General features: G+C 41.1%; 1 protein-coding gene across 1 annotated transcript in view; it reads left to right on the plus strand.

Moving 5' to 3' along the window:
- ARHGAP15 (Rho GTPase activating protein 15) overlaps window positions 1–21,287 on the plus strand; it is a 222,241-nt gene that overhangs the window by 59,429 nt on the left and 141,525 nt on the right. The window contains exon 6 of the mRNA XM_075831029.1: window positions 13,744–13,821. Within this exon, the coding sequence (XP_075687144.1) occupies window positions 13,744–13,821 (78 nt within the window). The remainder of the gene's footprint in view (window positions 1–13,743; window positions 13,822–21,287) is intronic.

Consider the following 21,287-nt stretch of genomic DNA (forward strand, 5'->3'; position numbering starts at 1 on the left):
GTTTTGAAGGGGCCGCAGCACTCGTACGAGAGCTGCTTCCCCTTCATTTCACTACTCGCCCACACTGTGAATCGCCGAAACCGATTCACAGTGTGACCGGAATGAAGTGACAGGAATGAAGGGGAGCAGCTCTCGTACGAGTGCTGCGGCCCCTTCAAAACAGCTGATTGGCGGGTCCCAGGAGTCGGACCCCGCCAGTCAGGGCTATCTTACCTTCCTCTTCGGCCGCGGCGGGAGTTCTGTCGTCTCGATGCTGTGCGCGGCGCATAGCGCTGTGACGTCATGTGCTGCGCACAGCGCCTGACGTCAGGACCTCCGCTGCGATCCGGAACCAGGAAGGTAAGTAAAGTATGTTACTATAGTAACAGGGGCCCGCGGCCCGAGTTACTATAGTAACTTTTTATTGATGTGGTGCGGGGGGCCGTGGGCCCCCCTGGCTTCGGGGCCCGGTCGCAATTGCGACCGCTGCGACCCCTATAGCTACGCCAGTGGTCCACGGGCCTCTGTCTCAGTCCTCAGCATCGCGCAGCTGAGAACTGAGTCGGCCAGCAGAGGAACGGGCCCCCTTCCCACGCGGGGCCCTTGTGCAGCTGCACCGGCTGCACATGCGGTATGTCCGCCCCTGTGTAAAATGCAATCTGTTCAGGAAAAGCCACTTAGACAGTAAAGCCAATACTGTATTTCATGTTTCATTTTTTTCAGGCGAGGGCCTCACGCTTACCACTGTATTATGGATCTATGTTGTGAGAATCTATAATACGGAGCCCATAAACTGCTTTGGGCTCATACAATACCTTCCTGTACAGTCGCACGTGTTATTACAGGGGTATTCTCCCCTAGGAGCATTGCTGATGCACAGAGAGGGGCTACGAGTCCATAATACAGACCCAAAGGGACTCCGTGTACTGTTGGGTTCAGGCATGCAGCAATACTCTGTACAAGAACAAAGGGGTGACGTGCAGTTCCTGGGCCACAATGCAAACAGACAGTATCACACATGATATACTTAGGGCTCATTCAGATGAGCAGGATTCTCGCCTGTGTGCTGTGCGTTGAAACAACGCACAGCACACGGACCCATTGATTTCAATGGGGCTATTCACACATGCAGGAGTTTTCACACAGCGAGTGTCCGTTGCGTGAAACTCATTGCATGCTCTATATTGGTGCGTTTTCATGCACCTAGTCACCCATTGAAGTCAATGGGTGCGTGAAAACCATGGACAGCACACGGACGACATCAGTGTGCTGTCCATGATTCACACATCAATTACACAGAAAAAAGAAAAGTGCTTGCAAGTCTGTGAAAAACACATGCCAAACGAAACGCACGCGGACAGATTTACCGTGTTTTTTAAGCACGTAAATCTGTCACACACGTGTGAATGTATCCTTAGATACAGGGCCCCAGCAGTAAGTACCCTTGTACTACACCTCAGGGGCAAATTTGGCATTTCTGGGGCCCCAAGCAAAGTTATGTCTCGTGGCTCTAATCAAACACACCTGTAGAGAGCGCCCCACACAATGCCCCCCGTATATAGTGTCACAACCCCCCTGTATGGTTACACACACAGTCCCCCTGCCATACATCCCCCTTGTAGATAGGGCCATGCAGTCCCCTGTAAGTAGTCCCACATACCCACCTTGTCTCAGCAGACAGTATCATACATGATAGGCTTTAGTACAAGGCCCCAACAAACAATCTCTCACATGATAGGCTTAGATACATGGGCCAGCAGAAAGTATCACCCCGATACCCACCGCCACCCGGAGTAACGAGAAGAGCCGGGTACCCGACAATCTGTAGTTGCAGCCCAGGCACTAATAAGGCTCGGAATAATATTAGGCTCGGAAAGGCCAAAAACAGTGGCCCTTCCCACCCTGGTAATGCTGGGCTGCTGCTGGGGGGGACCGCACAATGTTTATTCCATAAAAATAAAAAAATGACATTGGGTCCCCCCATTTTTGATAACCAGCCAGAAACAACACAGCAGCAGCCTAGGGTGGGAAGAGCCACTGTTTTGGGCTTTCCCCATCCTAATAATACCAGCCTGCAGCAGCCCCAGTGCCCTACCATTACTACAGATGATCAGGTATTGGATCGTACCCAGTCTTCCCTGTACCCCTGGTGGCAGTGGGTATCGGGATTATCACTGGCTAACACTAAGCCCCGCCTTAGTAATGGTCCCTGTTAATCAGCCATCGGCCATTACTAGTAATGAAGTTTAAAAGAAAATACAAAGACATAAAATATATTTAATTGAAATTAAAAAAAACACACAACCCTCATTAACCATTTTATTGAAAATAAAAAAAGCCGTCATTGAAGTTGTACTCTAATCCGACGTAGTCCAACGACGGAACCTGTAAAAAAACACAAACACGCGAAAAACCCATTAGTAACACAGGTGGTAGGCTTAGATACAGGGCCCATGTGTAATGCTCTCTGTTAGACCATGTATCTAAGCCTACCACATGTTAGGCTTATATACAGGGCCCCAGCAGACAGTAATCTTATACAGTATAAGATTACTGTCTGCTTGGGTCATGTATCTAAGTCTGACATGTGGTAAGCTTAGATACATGGTCCAACAGACAGTATCACACATGGGCCCTGTATCTAAGCCTATGTGTGATGCTGTCTGTTGGACCCTGTATCTAAGCCTACCACAAAGCAGGCTTAGATACAGGACCCCAGCAGGCAGTAATGATGTTACACTTACCGAGCTCTTCGGTGCAGCGGATGTCCCAATACCATCCAGCATTGTGACGTCATGCGCGGCGCACAGCATCATGACTTCATGACGCAAGAAGACGTCAGAACTTCCGCTGCGCTGGAGCAGGAGGGTAAGTATAGTGGTATTACTATAGTAACAGGGGCCCATATATTTTATGACATAGGCCCCAGTTACTATAGTAAATTTCCATAGACGCGGTGCGGGGGCCGCAGCCCGGTCGCAATTGCGACCGCTGCGACCCCTGTAACCATAGTCAACCGGGGTTCCGGGGCACTGAGGCAAAGATCCAGGGCTGGGCCCCGGAGGTCCAGTACTAGCGACACCCCTGGGGAGGTTAATGCTAATGTGTATTGAAAATGGGTGTTTATGGACAAAAATGGGGTTTAAAATGTGTTGTTAATGGGGATTTAAATGTTGGTAATGTTTGGGGATTAAACCAAGACATAGGTCTTTTTCAACCATTTTAACTATGTAACTAAGTAACTAAGTATGATAGATTAGGGGAGAAAGTGTATTTATAGACAGATATACATTTAAAACCTCCAATTACTTTATACATTTAGATCATCTATGGACGTAGCCATGGCAACTAGAATGAAAACATCCAATGTTTACACTGTTGGTTACATTCAGAGAACTGGAGAACGGGGCAAAATAGTAACATAGTTTGCATTACAAAGTGACTTTTAGGATTCATTCATGTGGATCCTGCACAGCAACACACCAAGTCTCCATGGGTCCATATTATGAACCTGTAGACATTTTGCCTCCTGCCATATGGTGTCTCGAATTCGCCCCTGGAACCCATACTGCTAAGGCCAAATACCTCTGTAATTGGCATGATAGATAGAACATGCCACAAATTTTTTTTATCATTAAAGGGGTTTTCCCACGAGGGACGTTTATGACGTATCCACAGGATACGTCATAAATGTCAGATATATGCGGGTCCCACCTCTGGGACCCCCGCACCTATCTCTAGAACCCTAAACCCAGTTCTAGTTTTGTCTGCTATCGCTGACTCCCGGCCACTTCCTGAATTTATGGTCGGGAGTTACGAAAAAAGCGTAGCTCACTAAACTACTGTTTCCGTAACTCCCATAGTAGTGAATAGCAGTTATGGAAGCAACGCAAGCTACACTGTTTCCGTAACTACCATTCAGTTATATGGGACTTACGGAAACAGTGTAGCTCAGCAAGCTACGCTGTTTTCACCTTCATGGTCAGAAATCAGCCGACACACACAGAGGTAGAACGGTAGGTTTAGGAGGTCCCGTTCTAGAGATAGGTGCGGGTCCCAGAGGTGGAACCCGCATCTATCTGACATTTATGACATATCCTGCGGATATGTCATAAATGTCCCTCATGGGAAAACCCCTTTAAACCTCTGTGGGCCTCTGTATACAATTGGAGGCACACAAAGGTACATTATGGGTCCACAGCAGTCTATAGGGGACATATTATGGATCCAAATTTCACCGATTCCTAATATGGTTGTGTGCATGAGGCCTTATTCTTGTGTTAGGATTAACCCGATTTATTTATAAAAAGGTTTAGCATAAACTAGTACAACTAAAAAAAAACTACAGTAGATTATTTTATAATCTTGGATGACACCTCAGAATAATTATATCTTCCTTTCCTTAAAAAAAACAACCACCTATTATGCAACTATCGCAAACTAAATTGCATTAGTCAAACATAGAAAAAAAGGTTTGTTTTGTTGTGTCTCACCGTAAACACATTCTCATCAATTCATTATGAGCTGCGTTTATCCCAAGAGGCTTTTATTTTAACATGACAAGAACAACAGAACAAGAAAACATAACAAACAATAAAGTAACTTGAGTTTAACCCCTTAATGACCGCCGATACGTCTTTTTACGGCGGTCATTAGTGGGCTTTATTCTAGAGCGCCGCCAAACTACGTCGCTGCATTAGAATAAAGTAAACAGAGCAGGGAGCCGTGAAATCTCCCTGCTCTCAGCTGCCAGAAGCAGCTGAGGGCTGGGGGCGTCCCTGCTCTGCCGGGTGAGATCGATATTAGTATCGATCTCACCCGTTTAACCCTTCAGATGCGGTGCACAATAGCGAGCACCGCATCTGAATGGTTTTGCAGAGAGGGAGCTCCCTCTCATCTCACTGACACCCGGCGATAAAATCGCCGAGTGTCTGTGTCTTCTATGGCAGCCGGGGGTCTAATAAAGACCCCCAGGTCTGCCTGCAGCGAATGCCTGTTAGATCATGACCTAGCAGATGCCTGTCCGTTTTAAACGGACAGGCAGTAATACACTGCAATACAAAAGTATTGCAGTGTATTATAATAGCGATCGGAGGATAGGGAAGTCCCCTAGTGGGACTAGTAAAAAAGTAAAAAAAGTTTAATAAAGTTAATTAAAAAAAAAAGTGAAAAAAAAAAAAATGAAAAACCCAGCTTTTCCCCTTACAAAATGCTTTACTATTAAAAAAAACTACAATAAAGCAAAAAAGTTACACATATTTGGTATCGCTGCGTCCGTAACGACCCCGACTATAAAGCTGTTACATTATTTAACCCGCACGGTGAACGTCGTAAAAAATAAAATAAAAAACAATGGAAAAATTGCTGTTTTTTGTTAATCCTGACTTTAAAAAAATGTGATAAAAAGTGATCAAAAAGTCGCATCTACTCTCAAATGGTACCAATAAAAACTGCAAGTCGTCCCGCAAAAAACAAGACCTTATACAGCTATGCCGACGCAAAAATAAAAAAGTTACAGCTCTTCGAATGTGACAATGGAAAAATCTAAAAAATGGCTTGGACATTAGGGCCCAGAATGCCAGCAGGGGGAAGGGGTTAATCTACAGGAGTCCAACAGTTTTCATCCTTATAGTAAACACTGAGGTTTTACTAACTTTGCTAAATACAGTTTTATCTCAATAAAAAAAAATATGCAACTTTAAGGAGGTTTTTCACCATTGTTTCTTTCCAAAAAGATTTGATTATTATGGCATTATGAGATAGATTAAAAATTGCTTAAAATGGGGTAGACTACATTTCAAAGACTATAAGCTACTGGGATCAGCTGTGATCTATGGGGAAACTTGGCAACAAGTGTTGAATTTCCTGCAGTGCCACCACAGGTGAGATGAAGCATTACAGAGAGAGATAGAGAAATGCGCACTGTAGATGCTTCCTGCTCAAATAGTTGAGGGTCCTAAACGTGGGACCCCCTTCTTTTAACTCATAATTTCCTCATAGGCTTTTGAAAATTGGTTTTTATACCAGATAACCCCTTCAAGTGTTGGTACTTGTTACGATTCTCTGCTCCCAACTTCTTACTAGTTTTGCCTTGAGCTGAAGACCTGAGTAATCGACAAACTAGTTACTATGGGGCACACAACCGGACAACCCCATTTGAAATCCTATAGCTATTAGGCAGGGTAACCCTAGCTACCAGACTATCAGATAACACATTGGCATACACACAGTGCTCAGAGCAAAGAAGGGAAAATGCACTTTGACAGCACACACATTATACAACTTTCCATATCAGCCTACTTTATTAATCAGATTTTTCTAAAAATACACTAAAATAGAAAAACATCTTTAATCATGTGTAATTAAATTTAAAATTGCGTATAATTTCTTTACAATATAACTTTTATTACATTTCCCTTCCATTTTACTTTTCATCCACTTGCCATACATTCATGTGTTATACTAGTACATTGGATGAATAACCATGCCTAAAAACATATTCGGACAGTCTCGAAATAACCGTGCCATACATTGGATGAATAATCATGCCTAAATAATATCTTCACACAGTGCCCAAATAACAGTGCCATACAGTGCCAAATAATATTAATGGACAGTTCCCAATTGTAAAAGTCCCATACAGAGCCCCAATCAGCAACCGGTAACCTTCAATAGCAGTTACAGTACTACTCGAAAACTATCAGATCTCAGGCCATCATGGCTTTTGCCTCCCAAAGACTTGATATCCACGATAATTTGGTTCACTCCATTATCAGGTCAATGGGTGCAGAGTATTGGTGCCAGCAGGGGGGGGGGTGGCTGAGGGATCCAAGGACTCTTCTTCTTCGTGAGAAGACACCAGTATTATAAATGGCACATATTAGGTAGGGGTCCCTGCTAAGGTCCTTTTACAAGGGCCCATTTTGGCCGATATAACAAAAGCCGATCAATGAGACAGCTCGTTGTTTGGCGCTCGTTTGCTCCTTTCACAAGGAGCTATGTATGGGGACGAGCGATTGTTACTCCAATCGCTCGTCCCCATACATTTCTGTCTTGTCAGCTTCAAAACAACGATATTTTGTGCATTTAAAACGATACAATCAGCCGATGAATGAGCAGTGGCTCTTTTATCTGCTGATCTTTGACCTGTTTACAAAGTGCAATTATCGGGAACAAGCATTCTGTGAACGCTCGTTTGCCCGATAATTGGCCAGTGTAAAAGGGCCTTTACCGAAGTTGCATTGAGGCTCAGAAGCTTCAAGTTATTCTTCTGACTGTAGGCCACCTTTGCTTACCCACTCTGGCCAAACTATGTTCAAAATAGTCCATGTCCTTGCTTTCATGTGCCATATGTGACCTTGATCTTGTCCAGAGCGGACCCGGAAGCAGTGTGACCCCAAATAGAAACAGAAAGAATAAAACGTTTGATGGAATTACTACATTATAGCATTGGTATCAACCCATGTATAAAAAAAAAAATCTCAAAACATTTGTATATGATAAAGTGCCTTTAAGAAGCAAGTGAATTACTGGGCTGGTTAGATATATCCATGAATGGAAGAAATATTTCAGAAGCTTCACGTTATAGTATGTGACTGAAAAGTGACAGTCGTGATTCATGTCAAGCCAAGCACTGTAATTCTGATTTAAAGGGAAAAGCTTTATTTTCTGTGTTTCCAATTTTCAGCTACAAGATTAACTGTTGTAATGGGAACAGAATAATGAGGTCAAATTACTAAATTGCAACCTTACAGAAATACAACTGAATCCTAGTAATGATAGTTTACATAGTCGTATATCAGCTTCCTGCAATACGTCTTACGCTGACACCGTTCTGTTAGCTATAGAATAGTATCGTATGTTTAATAGAGCTGGCCAAAGGTTGGTTGTTGCTCTGTGCAATACCTTCTATTGACCGACCCCCTCTTACGGTGTACCACATAGTGCCCAAATAATACAATCATACAGCATACGGAAAAACCTTACCCTTTAGCGCCCATGTAACACTGCCAGGCAGTTGTCTACATAGCTCTTCTCAATTAATAAACTGGGTATGTAGCTGCTTCCTGTGCAGCTGCCTTTCCATAGGCTTGGGCTCCAAGTGTGTAATTGTGGGTGCCCAGGCCATCAAGGTGAGTGGCGCTCACTTCTGTAGTGAGAGAGGGCGTGCCTTATGCGACAGCACAGGTTGCACACTCCCGAGGGCATCCGTGATATTTAGCACAATAATATTCTTGGGAACTAATTCAATAAACTCGAGTTTGATCATCTAGAATCCGTGGTAGTCTTGCATATGACGAAAATACTTGCAATACCACAAAAGCAGAAAGTTGGCTACGTATCTGTCATTTTTTTGGATCCTAATGCAGAAGTGTAAATCATGGCAGCAATTGGCAGAGCCATGTTTAAAAAATATGTATAGTCTGGACATGGACTATAGGTGAACTAAGGTGGCCTTGTTTCTATTGGAGACATTTAATAGTCCAGATCTGTGGTCTCCAGTTTGTGGCTCTCCACCTGTGGGTCCACGCTCCTGTCCAGAGGCTTGACAGAGGTGTGACATTCACCCATACACACCTTAATATTATATCATATTCTCCATTTTTTCTTTTTCCACAGTTCTCAGCTGCTATTACCTTGTAATAAAGGATTAAAAGTTTAATTTGGCTTCGTTTTATCCTTCCTTGCACTCCGAGGTTGTTATTATTGAGTCCTTTGAGCGTTATCCACCTAACACAGTATTATAAGAACATTTTGATTCTGCCAGGTTGGTACTAGACCGTGCAGAACAAAATTGTATGGTTCCTACCAACCACCACTTCCTTCATAACAGTCTCGGACAGAAGTGGTTACAAATACTATACATCTACTTTCGTGATGTCATTTGTCTTTATTGAATGTCAACGTCCTCACGTTTCATGATTTTTGCTTTTTTTAGACTAAGGTGCCTTTAAAGTTGTTTTGTTTGAAAAATGTTCACAGAATCACAAGCTTGGAACTTTAAAGAACGTTCTCTCTTCAAAGTTAAAGTTGGCCTAATTGTGTTTCTAAAATAATATATGTGAGATCCAACGAGGGGAATGTGGTCACAAAGCTGATGCCCAAACCCTTCAATTTACATTGGTTTGGTTTGGCTAAGCTTGAAAAGTTCTTGGAGAGGAGAATTGCGGCTCGTGAAAATTATAATTGGGGAAATATATCTGAGGCCTTAGATATTGTATATAAACTGTGCGAGATGCTAATCAGCCTGCAAAGTGTGAAAAACAAAGCAGATCTCGTCTTCTACCCACAAGATATTTTTGTATCTTGATGAACAATAACATTTTATGGTGGAATAACGTCCATTTGTTTCTATGGGGACCGATGGCACATGCAGAGCCTGCTTTCCTCCAAACCAGGGGGCAGACAAAGTAGCAGTTGCTCCCTTGTTCTGGTACCTGAGAGGGCCCCAAGGCCCCTCTGCCACATGAGAAGACACCAGTATTATAAATGGCACATGGTTAATGGGGGGTCCTGTTACATATTTTGCACAGGGGCCCATGAGCATCAAGTTAGACCTTTTCTTCCAAAAATGATCTAGGGATTGGAGGGGTCCAACTCCCACCATCAAGTTCCATGAATAATTTTATCCTCACAGTGGCTATGGAGATGTACTATCAACAGCTTGTAACAGCTATTTATTCACTGAATACAGGCCACCATAAACAGCAGCTATATTTTGCTGACAGAAACTGCGAGGAAATGTTGCTTGATTTCCTTGTTGCTGCAACATTGTGTTATCCTAATTTCTTGTAAAGTGCAGATTCCAGATGACAGAATATAGGGAATAGAATATTTCTGATAATACAGTACCCTAACATAATATGTACAGCCTATACTTATCTGTAAACATAATTTTACAATTTGAATATAAAATTAGTCTAGATAAAAAGTTGTCATTTTGTAAATATGTTACTTTACTTTTCTTATACTAATCCTGAATTACACTTAGAAAAGCGATCATTTTTGACGGAGTTATAACCTATTTTAGCTTTATGCTAATGCCTTTCTTAATGGCAAGGCAAACGTAATCTCGTTTTAAATGACAGCGTAATCTCGTGAGATTACGCTTGCCTTGCTGTAAATCTCACACAAACGTTACCGAAGTATCAGGATTCTGAATAGACATCATGTCCTGGCTGGTAGTGATGTCTATTAACTCTCAGGACACTTGAGTAACGTTAATGTGTGAGTATGTGGCTGTACATAGTGATCTAGCTAGATCACTATGTGCTGTGTAAATGAATAGAGAGAAGTGTATAACGCTGATTGGTCATTGATTGGTCACTGATTGATCAGCGTCATACACTCCTCTGTACAACGCCCACTTGGTCAAAAAGTAAAACACGCCCAGGTGTCCATTAAGAAAGTCATTAGCATAAAGCTAATATAGGTCATAACTCTGTCAAAAATGATTGTTTTTCTAAATAAAAAACACTGCTGTCACCTACATTACAGCGCCGATCCCATCATGTACAATATAGGCCACTTATAATGTGGTGACAGAGACTCTTTAGGCCTCATGCACACGACCGTAGTGTTTTTCTGGTCCGCAAATTCCAGGACCGTGTTCCGTGAAATGTCATCCGCAGTTCATCCGTATGTAATCCGCAGTTCATCCGTATGTAATCCGCAAAATGCGGATGAAAAAAAAAAAGCCTAGGTAAAACAGGATGACGACAGAACTCATTCCCGGTCGTCGCCTAGCAACACTTCCGCAAATCCGCAAAACTGCGGATGACACACGGAGGTGTATCCGCAATTTCCACGGGCCCATTGACTTCTATTGGCATGTCCGCATCGAATTTGCGGCCCGTAATAAGACATGTCCTGAGTTTCTGCGGCACGGATGTGCGGACATGCGGAGACCCGTGAAAACACGGATAGTGTGTATGGGCCCATAGAAATGAATGGGTCCGCAATTCTCCCGTGGATTTGCGGGGGAATTGCGGACGCAAAAACACGGTCGTGTGCATGGGGCCTAAAGCTTGTTCTGGTGATGGGAAGTGAAGTCTTTACACCAGCCACTGCAGTAATCTGGTGTAGAAAAAAAACGAACGGATTCCAGCATTATAGGAGCTCAGCTCATTTGCTAGAGATATCTCTCTACAAAGATTGTAGTCGGTTTCCAAAGCAACCAGTAAAATTGGGAATGCAGTTCTGGAGCATAATATAGGTTGTAACTCAGGATCAGTACAATATAAGTAATGTAAGATATATACACAGTGACTCCACGCGCAGAATAGTGAGTGCAGCTCTGGAGTATAATACAGGATGTAACTCAGGATCAGTACAGGATAAGTAATGTAATGTATATACACAGTGACTCCACGCGCAGAATAGTGAGTGCAGCTCTGAAGTATAATACAGGAGGTAAATAAGGATTAATACAGGATAAGTAATGTAATGTATGTACACAGTGACTCCATCTGCAGAATAGTGAGTGCAGCTCTGGAGTGTATTACAGGATGTAAGTAAAGATCAGTACAGGATAAGTAATGTAATGTATGTACACAGTAACTCCACCAGCAAAATAGTGAGTGCAGCTCTGGAGTATAATACAGGCTATAACTCAGGATCAGTACAAGATAAGTAATGTAATGTGTATATATATATACAAGTGACTCCACTTTTTCTATAGATCATAGGGGGAATTTCTTGCAAAAAGTTGCACATTTTTCCGCATGCCATATTTGCACTTTTCGCTCCACACGTCGCTTTTGAAAAGTAGCAGAAAAAGTGGGAGGGTTAACTTGGAAGGGGCAAAGCCAGAAAGTTTCCGACAGATTTATGACTTCTAAAGACAGAAAATGGTGCAAATTGCAGAGCAAATCTGCGCCTGCTCATAGTATGCGTAGATTTCAGCTTCTGTCTTTAGGACTGCCTGAAATTCGCCAGTTCTTTTAATAAATTTGCTGCATTTTACCCCGACATACTTCAGTTTAAGACTGTTGTATGAAATGCCAGTCTTAAAAAAATTCCTTCCTATGACTATATAAAAACTATAAATGGCGGTCCATGGTGATTAATTGTCATTGCCTATAAAGAGGCTGCAAATCAGAGCTCGACTATTACATGGACCTTTAGTAGTCCATACAGCCATCGTTGAAGTTAAATTAGCCACTGAATGTGTTGGGAATAAAATATTTTACCATAGGCCATAATGACCTCCTTGAGCTTATTGTATTCTGTCCAATTTGACAACACAAAGCAATGTGCTGGCACCAGGTCTGGCTATGACTCGTTTTCCTGTAGGTTATGATGTATCTTAAAAAAAATTGTAAATCTGATGTTCTGCACATGTTTTTTGTTTTTCCAAATCTTAATTGTAAATCAAAACATTTCTGTTTTACATGCAAATTATTCGAATGTCATTGCTTACCGCCACATTATCCATTGTGCTATGTAATATTTATAAATATGCATATGTTTAATGTGGCAACTTTATTTTATATACAATCTGCTAATTTTCTTAATCTGAAACAATATGAAAAGAATTGTGTGATTTTATTCTATTTTAGATAATGACGGCTGGTGTGGGGCATGGGGGGGGATTGTAAGTCTATGAGTAACGCTGCCATGAGCTATGGCTAGACCGCCTTCATCTAACTAGTACAGATATATAACCTGGGAAGTAATAATGAAGTATTAGGCCCAACGATTATATCAACAGCTTGATAGGTAGCCACAGTCTTCATGGTGGCCTCATATTCCCTTCATCAGGGGTTGATTTTATTGTTCTCACATTATGTAAGTCTCATCAAGTTTCCTTTGACAAAAGGTTGAGGGGTATCCCAGATTTATGCAACATTTCAGAGTCATCCCATCTTCATCCGGACACAAACCAATTGGCTGATTGGCCAGTTGGTTTGTTGATTTGCACGTGGGCTACCCCTAGTGGACTTGATCCAGCGATCGTTGGATTGCTGGTACAAAACACTGCAATACTAGTGTGTTGCGGTATATTGTCATTTTACAGGCTCCAGGAGTTAAAGAAATGCAGCGCTGGGGGCCTTCATTAGGCCCCTGGGTTGCCATGACAACAATTGGCACCCCAGATTGCATTGCGCGGAGGCTGATGAGCCGTCAGAGGGGGCGCCCCCCTATTTTTAACATCTTAGATGATAAGGGGTTAAATGTCTAGGAACTGTTCCTGGCTGTTAGTCCGAGGTGTCAGCTGTAATACACAACTGACACCCGCTGCGTATGGAGCGGGATCAGCGGGTGAGCCCGCTCCATATATTACCCACCCACCACGACGTGCTATTACATCATGGTGCGGGTAGGGGTTAAGTGGTTGTTTTATCAGGACAAACCATTTTCATATATCCTGTAAGGCATATGGGCATTATAAATGGGGGTTTCCTGCTCAAAATCGTCCTCTATGAGCCAGAGTGGTAAGCCAGTTTTATGTATTACATGACCAGCCCGGTTTGCAGGTGGTTGGAGTTGCCGGAGCCACTCCGTAGAGCTGTAGAAGGGCTTCTCCATTTAAGACATTCCCTATAATTTTATAGTAGAAAAATAAGATTAATCAATGACAAATTGGTTGTCAATACCGTGATCAACCTCGACAGATAAATTGTAATTGATTTACTAGAAGGTTTTTCAAAAGTTTGTGTAGCGTTAAATCTGATCTGGTCTTCATACCGTACACATCCTACCCGATGATACATGGATGGATTTCTTATTATATCAGTAACATAATACATTTCTTCCTTCCAGGTTTAGATGCAGATGGTTTGTACAGAGTCAGCGGGAACCTGTCAACGATACAGAAGTTGCGATTTGTTGTGAATCAGGGTGAGTTAATCCTCATGTATACAGACATGTTTTGACTTTTCCATCATGTCGTTCTGTTATTCCTGGAATACAGACTCTCATTCTCTTGTTCTTTCTCTCTCTTTTTTTTTTTTTTTTTTTTTCATTGCAATTTTGATCAATGTTTGTATTCTAGTATTAAGCCTTTGATGATAATGTGCTCAGCTTATCTGGAAATGAAAGGCAGAAAGTTTAGTGGTGAGCGTTTGAACTTTTCTGAGGAATAATGGCCACAGGGGAAGACATTTCCTGGAAATTGATGATTGTCTTGTAGAGCTAAAAGCCCATGGCTCGGGCTGCTCCGTCATTAACCACAGGAAGTGCCCATCCCATAGGTCTGTCCAGCTATTGTGAGAATATTCTGTCAATTAGACCCTCCACCACTACATAATGACTTTAAACAGAACATCAGCCCTTTATGTTAACGGCCTACGGAAGTTTTTTGGATGGTTAAGGGAAGAGCGTTATTGGGAACTGTGGATTTTTTCCCGTTTTGTGGTTCATTCTGAGCTTGTGGTCACTTTACACGTCTAAATATAATATTTCCAATAACGGCTCCAGTTGGTGGCCTATCTGGACCTATAGACCATGTTACTTTCCATTTTTTCAACGACTAATGTTTGTGCTTCATAACAAGTGTAGTTTTTATTGATTTTTTTTCCTTGTTCCACAGTAGTATGCTGAGAAGGCTCCTACCACTAGGGTAGTTTTTTAGTACAACGTACCTCACACATTTTCTAGTATGGTCTGTATGATGTCAACATAGGGAACAGCAGGAGAAGAGTGTAGACATCCTAGAAAGACCCACGCCACATTAACCAATCAGATAACTCAACCAATCCTCCTATTCAGGGTTTTTAAACATGCTTTTGCCTATGGACCCATCCTCGGTTCACATCACTTGCAACGTAGCCGCAACTACCATCATTTCAGAGGAGTGATGAACGTACGTTTTATTTAGAGGCATCAGCAATTAGGGTCATATGATATGAAAATATCTGTGCTGTCTCTTGGTGAGAAAGTCATAGGTACTGATAGATAGATAGATAGATAGATAGATAGATAGATAGATAGATAGATAGATAGATAGATAGATAGATAGATAGATAGATAGATAGATAGATAGATAGATAGATAGATAGATAGATAGATAGATAGATAGACAGACATGAGATAGATAGATAGATAGATAGATAGATAGATAGATAGATAGATAGATAGATAGATAGATAGATAGATAGATAGATAGACATGAGATAGATAGATAGATAGATAGATAGATAGATAGATAGATAGATAGATAGATAGATAGATAGATAGATAGATAGATAGATAGATAGATAGATAGATAGATAGATAGATGATAGATAGATAGATAGATAGATAGATAGATAGATAGATAGATAGATAGATAGATAGATAGATAGATAGATAGATAGATAGATTTGACATTAAATAGATGATAGATAAATATTTTGTGGGTTAACAAATTATGGGAAATAGTAATTTTTTTAAATGTACCCAATACACATGATGTCCTTATTTAAATATATTTTTTAATAATACAGAATATAAGTAAAGAATCTCAGACTGTATTCATATTATTTGTAGCTGGATATGATTTTAGCCGGCATTTCAATCCTTCAGACAAGTGTTGTAATATAATGTTATCCTTTATTCCTTTCCATGGGGTTTTCTGCACGAGGAGCCATTGATAATAAACTATATGGTTTACATGAGATAAGATTATCTTGGAGCGATGATTTATATTTTCTATTAAAGTCTGAAACCACATGACCAAAAGTAAAAGTAGTCGCTACAGTTACTCAGAACTTTTATCGTGTCTTTGCGTTGATTGAGTGAGCCTTTGGGTATTACCACATTCCACGTAAATGTTTCATAAGAGCAGAATCATTCAACTGGGGATTGTAGGAAATTGCGCAAATTCTGTTGTTTTTTTTTTTTGTGCAAAACTATGTATTTCAGAAGATTTATATAGCTGATATATAGCAAACCAAGCAATGGAATTTCTTGCATTCCAAAATAATATGCACCGAAAAAAGAAGTCCTGCCAGGATAACACGGCCCTAGGTGAACCCTGTAGGGTCTAGAGTCCAGATATTAGGACGAATAGCCCCATTTTTTTCTTTGCCTCTTATACAATACTTTGTATTGTGGAACCTAAGAGAAGGATTTTGATTTTGTAGAAATTAAGATAAAGATTTTGTATTAGTAGGTCTCATGTGGACTGTCATGTGGCCATTCTACCCCCAGTCTAGGAGTATATTTTCTCTTGTGGATTATTGTATGCAGGCACAGGAAGCATTGGGTTCTGACACGATTGACAGAGAGAGAAGCAGGGGAGGAGAAAACAGGGAAGAGTCTGTGTATATTTGCTTGCACTCTGTGACCGAGTGACCGAGGAGAGTAACTCCATATTCTTCAAAATGGTCGGCTATGGGTACAAATTCCTTGCAACCTTCAAACTGCAATCTATATCTGGGCTATTGATGTGGTTTAATGGGACAGTAGTAGTTATATTATCTATATCCCCGGTCTATTAGTTCTTGGTTATTATGAGAAAACTAAGCGTGGCCAATACATCCAAGTGAAAATTCTACAGTGGTTGTCACTGTCCTGCCTCCATGTTGCAACAAAACGGGCAAAGGATTGGAGCGGATGTATGGTGACTGATCTAAAAGTGGTATTACGATTTCAACAAATACAGGTTATTCATTATATAATGAAAGTTAGACAATTTTTCAATATACTTTCTGTATCAATTCCTCACACTATTCGAGATCTCTGCTTGCAGTCATTCAATAGTAACATTTATTGTTTACTTCCAGGGGATAAAAGTCTGTCCTGGACTCAGGTGCTCGGCCCATGTACCTGTGGGATCATCACATGACCAGGACAGATTTTTAAAGACTGAAAGTTAACAATGAAGGCTCCTTTTGAATGACAGCAAGCAGAGATCTTGAAAAAAAAATAGGAATTGATGCAGAAAGTATATTGAAAAATTGCAGAACTTTTTATCATACAATAAATATCCCTTATTTGCTGAAACCATAATACCTCTATAATCTAATGTAAAGTGCGAACTTTAAAGGGGTTGTCTGGTTTGAGAAAACCTTTTGTCATATTTCTTATTTGGGAATGTTTCATTAATAGCGGGAGCTTAAGCACAAGTATCCAGTGATAACAATAGATGACATGGGCCCCCATAGATTTTAATGGACACTTTATCATGCTTCATTTCCTCACTGAAAAATAATGGTGCCCTAAGAACCAGGCGCCCCTTATCTCCCCACACTCCCTATGACCTAAATTTTTCACAAGGACCCACATTCTAAAATGGGTAATCCAAACCAGAGGATTCAAAAACCACAAACTCATTTTCAGTAACCCATTGGAAAGCTGATTTTGGCCCCTTTGGAATGGGATGGGTTACAAGTCTAAATCAAATTATGAAATAATCCTAACAAATGTCAATCAAAGTAAAATATCTGAAAATATTTAGTTCACTCTCTTTCTAGCGAAATGAGCCGACACACAATTCTCGTTATTTTTAGCGGAGCCACACGCAGCAAAAATGCGAACAATCTCCAGATATGTATTAAGTAAATTACACATTGAAATAATTTAATAATAGGGAGAACGCGACTTGATTAATTGGTGCAGAGAAAATTTACAATAAACCTGTCTTGATGGGCTCCTCAGCGACGCCGTATTACTGTCTGAGCAGTTGTTTAACAAGAATTTAATTGAAAAGATAAGTGAATGCACATTTAAAAGTATTGTTAATTTGCTTTATAATCACTACATCCTTCAAAGTATTGACAGCACCAGGCAAAACCCTTTTCTACTTTAACGTGTATTATTTTCCATATGTGCATCATAAATTCTAGAGTTGTAATTGGAAGATTTATGGATTCCATCAGAGAAAAAATATTATTTTAAGCTCAGTGTCTCGATAACAAATGATAAATTGTATCTCATATTTGAGTATTAAACAACACAATCTTTAGGTGTGATGACACTGGCCCAAATGATGAAAAAAGCCCAGTTTACCGTTTTGTGTCTACAGCTCCTATGCAGACCTATGTGTGCTTATGGTTACAGACTACAGACAGACCCTGTGTAGTCTGATCCTGTAGTTATACTCTTTTTTTAAAATCTGCTCCTTGCTTCTTAGGCTGGGTTCACACGACCTATTTTCAGACGTAAACGAGGCGTATTATGCCTCGTTTTACGTCTGAAAATAGGGCTACAATACGTCGGCAAACATCTGCCTATTCATTTGAATGGGTTTGCCGACGTACTGTGCAGTCGACCTGTAATTTACGCGTCGTCGTTTGACAGCTGTCAAACGACGACGCGTAAATTGACTGCCTCGGCAAAGAAGTGCAGGGCACTTCTTTGCCACGTAATTTGAGCTGTTCTTCATTGAACTCAATGAAGCACAGCTCAAGATTTACGAGCGTCTCAGAGCGTCTCAGACGCCTCGTAAATTACGAGGAGGAGCATTTAACGTGTGAAACGAGGCAGCTGTTAACAGTCTGTCTTTTCACACGTAAATGCCTCTCATCGTGTGAACATACCCTAACTAACATACATTTGGTAGTTTGTGGGACATATGAAAGGGAGTATAAATGCATGATCAGACTACACAGTGTTTGTTTGTAGTATTTAACCATGGAGACACATAGGTTTTCATAGGAGCTGTAAACACAAAACAAAGTAGATCTATTTGAAAGTTGTTTAATTATTATTATTACTACTATTATTTTTACTATTATTATTACTATTTTAGATTCATTGGATAAATAAAATGTATTGGTTGTGAAGGTGTACATGCCCCTTTAAGGCCCCCTGTTGTCATAGACTTCTCAAAAGTTACTTTGTTAAGACTTTGACACAAGTTAGTCTTACCTGAGTTAACTTCTTTCAGCTGGTAAGACTGTAGACAAAAGCTGACCAGAGAAAACCGTTGCTTACCAATGGATGAAGAGTTGTCATCATATGTCACCCAAAGAAGGGTGGTAGTAAATAGTGGGATGTTGGGCGTCGAATCAATATATAAAAGTTTAATCAGGTCCTAACAGAAACTCAAGATCTCAGAGGAAAAGCGACAAGAAATGAATCCGGTGAAAACCAAGATCGATCAGGGTTTAAAAGTCACATAGAGAGGTGCGTTAAATGGGAAGCTTGAAATAACAGGAAAATGCTATTGCAGGCACTGTACTGGTGAATGGGTGGTGCTATATATCTATAGATCAATTTTGATGGTCCTGGCATCGAGGCAACAGCCACAGCCAGGGCCCATAGATTATTGTTAGTTGATGGCCAGTTAGGGTGAAGTATTATACTAATTAGGCTTTGTAAAGATATTCTGGTTAGTTTATAGTTTGCTTAGACTCTGTTAACAGAGTTTTTTGCCGCGGTCTTTGCCGTGGAAACCGCCTCCCGTTGATTTCAATGGGAGGCGGAGGCGTTTTTTTCCCACGAGAGCAAAAAAAAGAAGACATGCCCTTTTTTCGGGCGTTTCCGTCTCTGACCTCCCATTGACATCAATGGGAGGCAGAGGAAGCGTTTTTTGTTGCATTTTTTGCCCGCGGCACTCAATGGCCGTGGGCAAAAAACACTGAAAAACCGCGCCAAATGGCGTGCAGGCAACATCTGCCTCAAAGTTCCAGATGGAATTTCGAGGCAGGTTTTTCTGCCTGCAAAACACACTGTGTGAACAGGGCCTAAAATGGGTTTGACACCAACTATTTGGTCGCAGAAATGTGCACCGAGCGGTTGTCACTTCCTATCTTTATTCTTCTTGGCTGTTCATACACGGTGGGGGATATGAATACATCATGATGAGGTCTATTGACCAAAATTAGAGTAGGGTCTCAGATACCCGTTTGGTATATCACCAGCCTGGTGAATGTTTTGTGGTGTAGGGAGCTCAGTGCTGAACAATCAGGCTCTATCTGTCATTGTTCACTACAATCCGTACTCCCTTTACCAGTAGAAACATCTCCCCCAGAAATATCATAATTTTACAATGCAATTGAAGGTCATTTTCTAATTTCTGCTCTTCGATCATGCTCCCAGGTGATGTTAATGACTAATAACGTAAATCAGTATGACGGATAATACAGCCGCCTTTATACTAACACAGGAAGTGGAGGCACTTAGCCGAGAACAATTCCAAAAGCTTGAAACCATAATAATTATAATACAGATTTTAAAGCTAACAAAGTAACAAATGAGCATTTACATTCTTCCCCCGAATGATATCAAATAGCTTAGTTGTGTTTTGATACGAGAGACCAGAGAATGTTAAAGAGTGATCAATGATGGTAAATGGTATGGTCAACCACAGGTGGTTTATAGCACAATTATGGCTGTAGAGAAAAGCCACATATAACATTAATAATGTTCTGTGGCTGAAATAGTTCAGGATGGGCTCTCACACACTATAGTGGAAACAGGATATTTCACGTAGGAAAAAATGGAGTCACCTAATATATTTCACTGTACAAATATTAACATGAACATGTCTTTATGCATGAAAATCTCCACTGTAGAGGGAGCCATTATGTATAATAATTCAACCTATTAAAGTGTCTTTTAGGATGTGCACATCGGTGTGTCAATTTAATTTTCTTATCTAGAAATGTAAAGATGTGTGCTCTGTGCGTCTTGGAGGAGACCTGACTAAGGCTTCATTCACATCTGCGTCTCCATCAGAGCTTCCCGTCAGAACCGAACTCCGACTGAAACAAACGGAAACCATAGGTTTCAGTTTGTATCACCATTGATATTAATGGTGACGGATCCGGTGCAAATGGTTTCAGTTTGTGTGCGTTGTGCAAGGGTTCCGTCATTTTGATGGAATGAATAGCGCAGTTGACTACGGTATTGATTCCGTCAAAACGACGGAACCCTTGCACAACTGAGACAAACGGAAACCATTTGCATCAAAACCGTCACCATTGAATCAATGGTGATGCAAACGGAAACCTATGGTTTCCGTTTGTTTCAGTTAAGCTTCCGTTCCGACAGGAAGCCCCGACGGAATGCCACAACGGAACCCTGACACAGATGTGAACGAAGACTTACCTTTACTTCCTCCCTTCCTCCCTGCTGATGTTAGCTGCTGGAGACACAGAGATAGAGAGAGAGAGTAGAAAGAGAGAGATAGATAGAAAGAATGATAGCTGAAATAACTTGAATATCTTACCCAAACATAGAATTACAAGCTGTCTGTGTATCTGTAAAGGGAACTTGCTAGCTAATAAAGTCCTGTGATTACAGCAGCCTCAGCACTGGTTTAAAGGTTAGTTGACAAATGCCTAAATACTGGGACCTCACCGCTGGAACAGGCTTTGCAAGCCTCCTGTTCCTCCGCACTGTACAACCGTAGTGAGGAGGAGCTCAAATGGAGCGAC

The sequence above is a fragment of the Rhinoderma darwinii genome, chromosome 6 (assembly GCF_050947455.1).
Source record: "Rhinoderma darwinii isolate aRhiDar2 chromosome 6, aRhiDar2.hap1, whole genome shotgun sequence".
Classification (NCBI taxonomy): domain Eukaryota; kingdom Metazoa; phylum Chordata; class Amphibia; order Anura; family Rhinodermatidae; genus Rhinoderma; species Rhinoderma darwinii.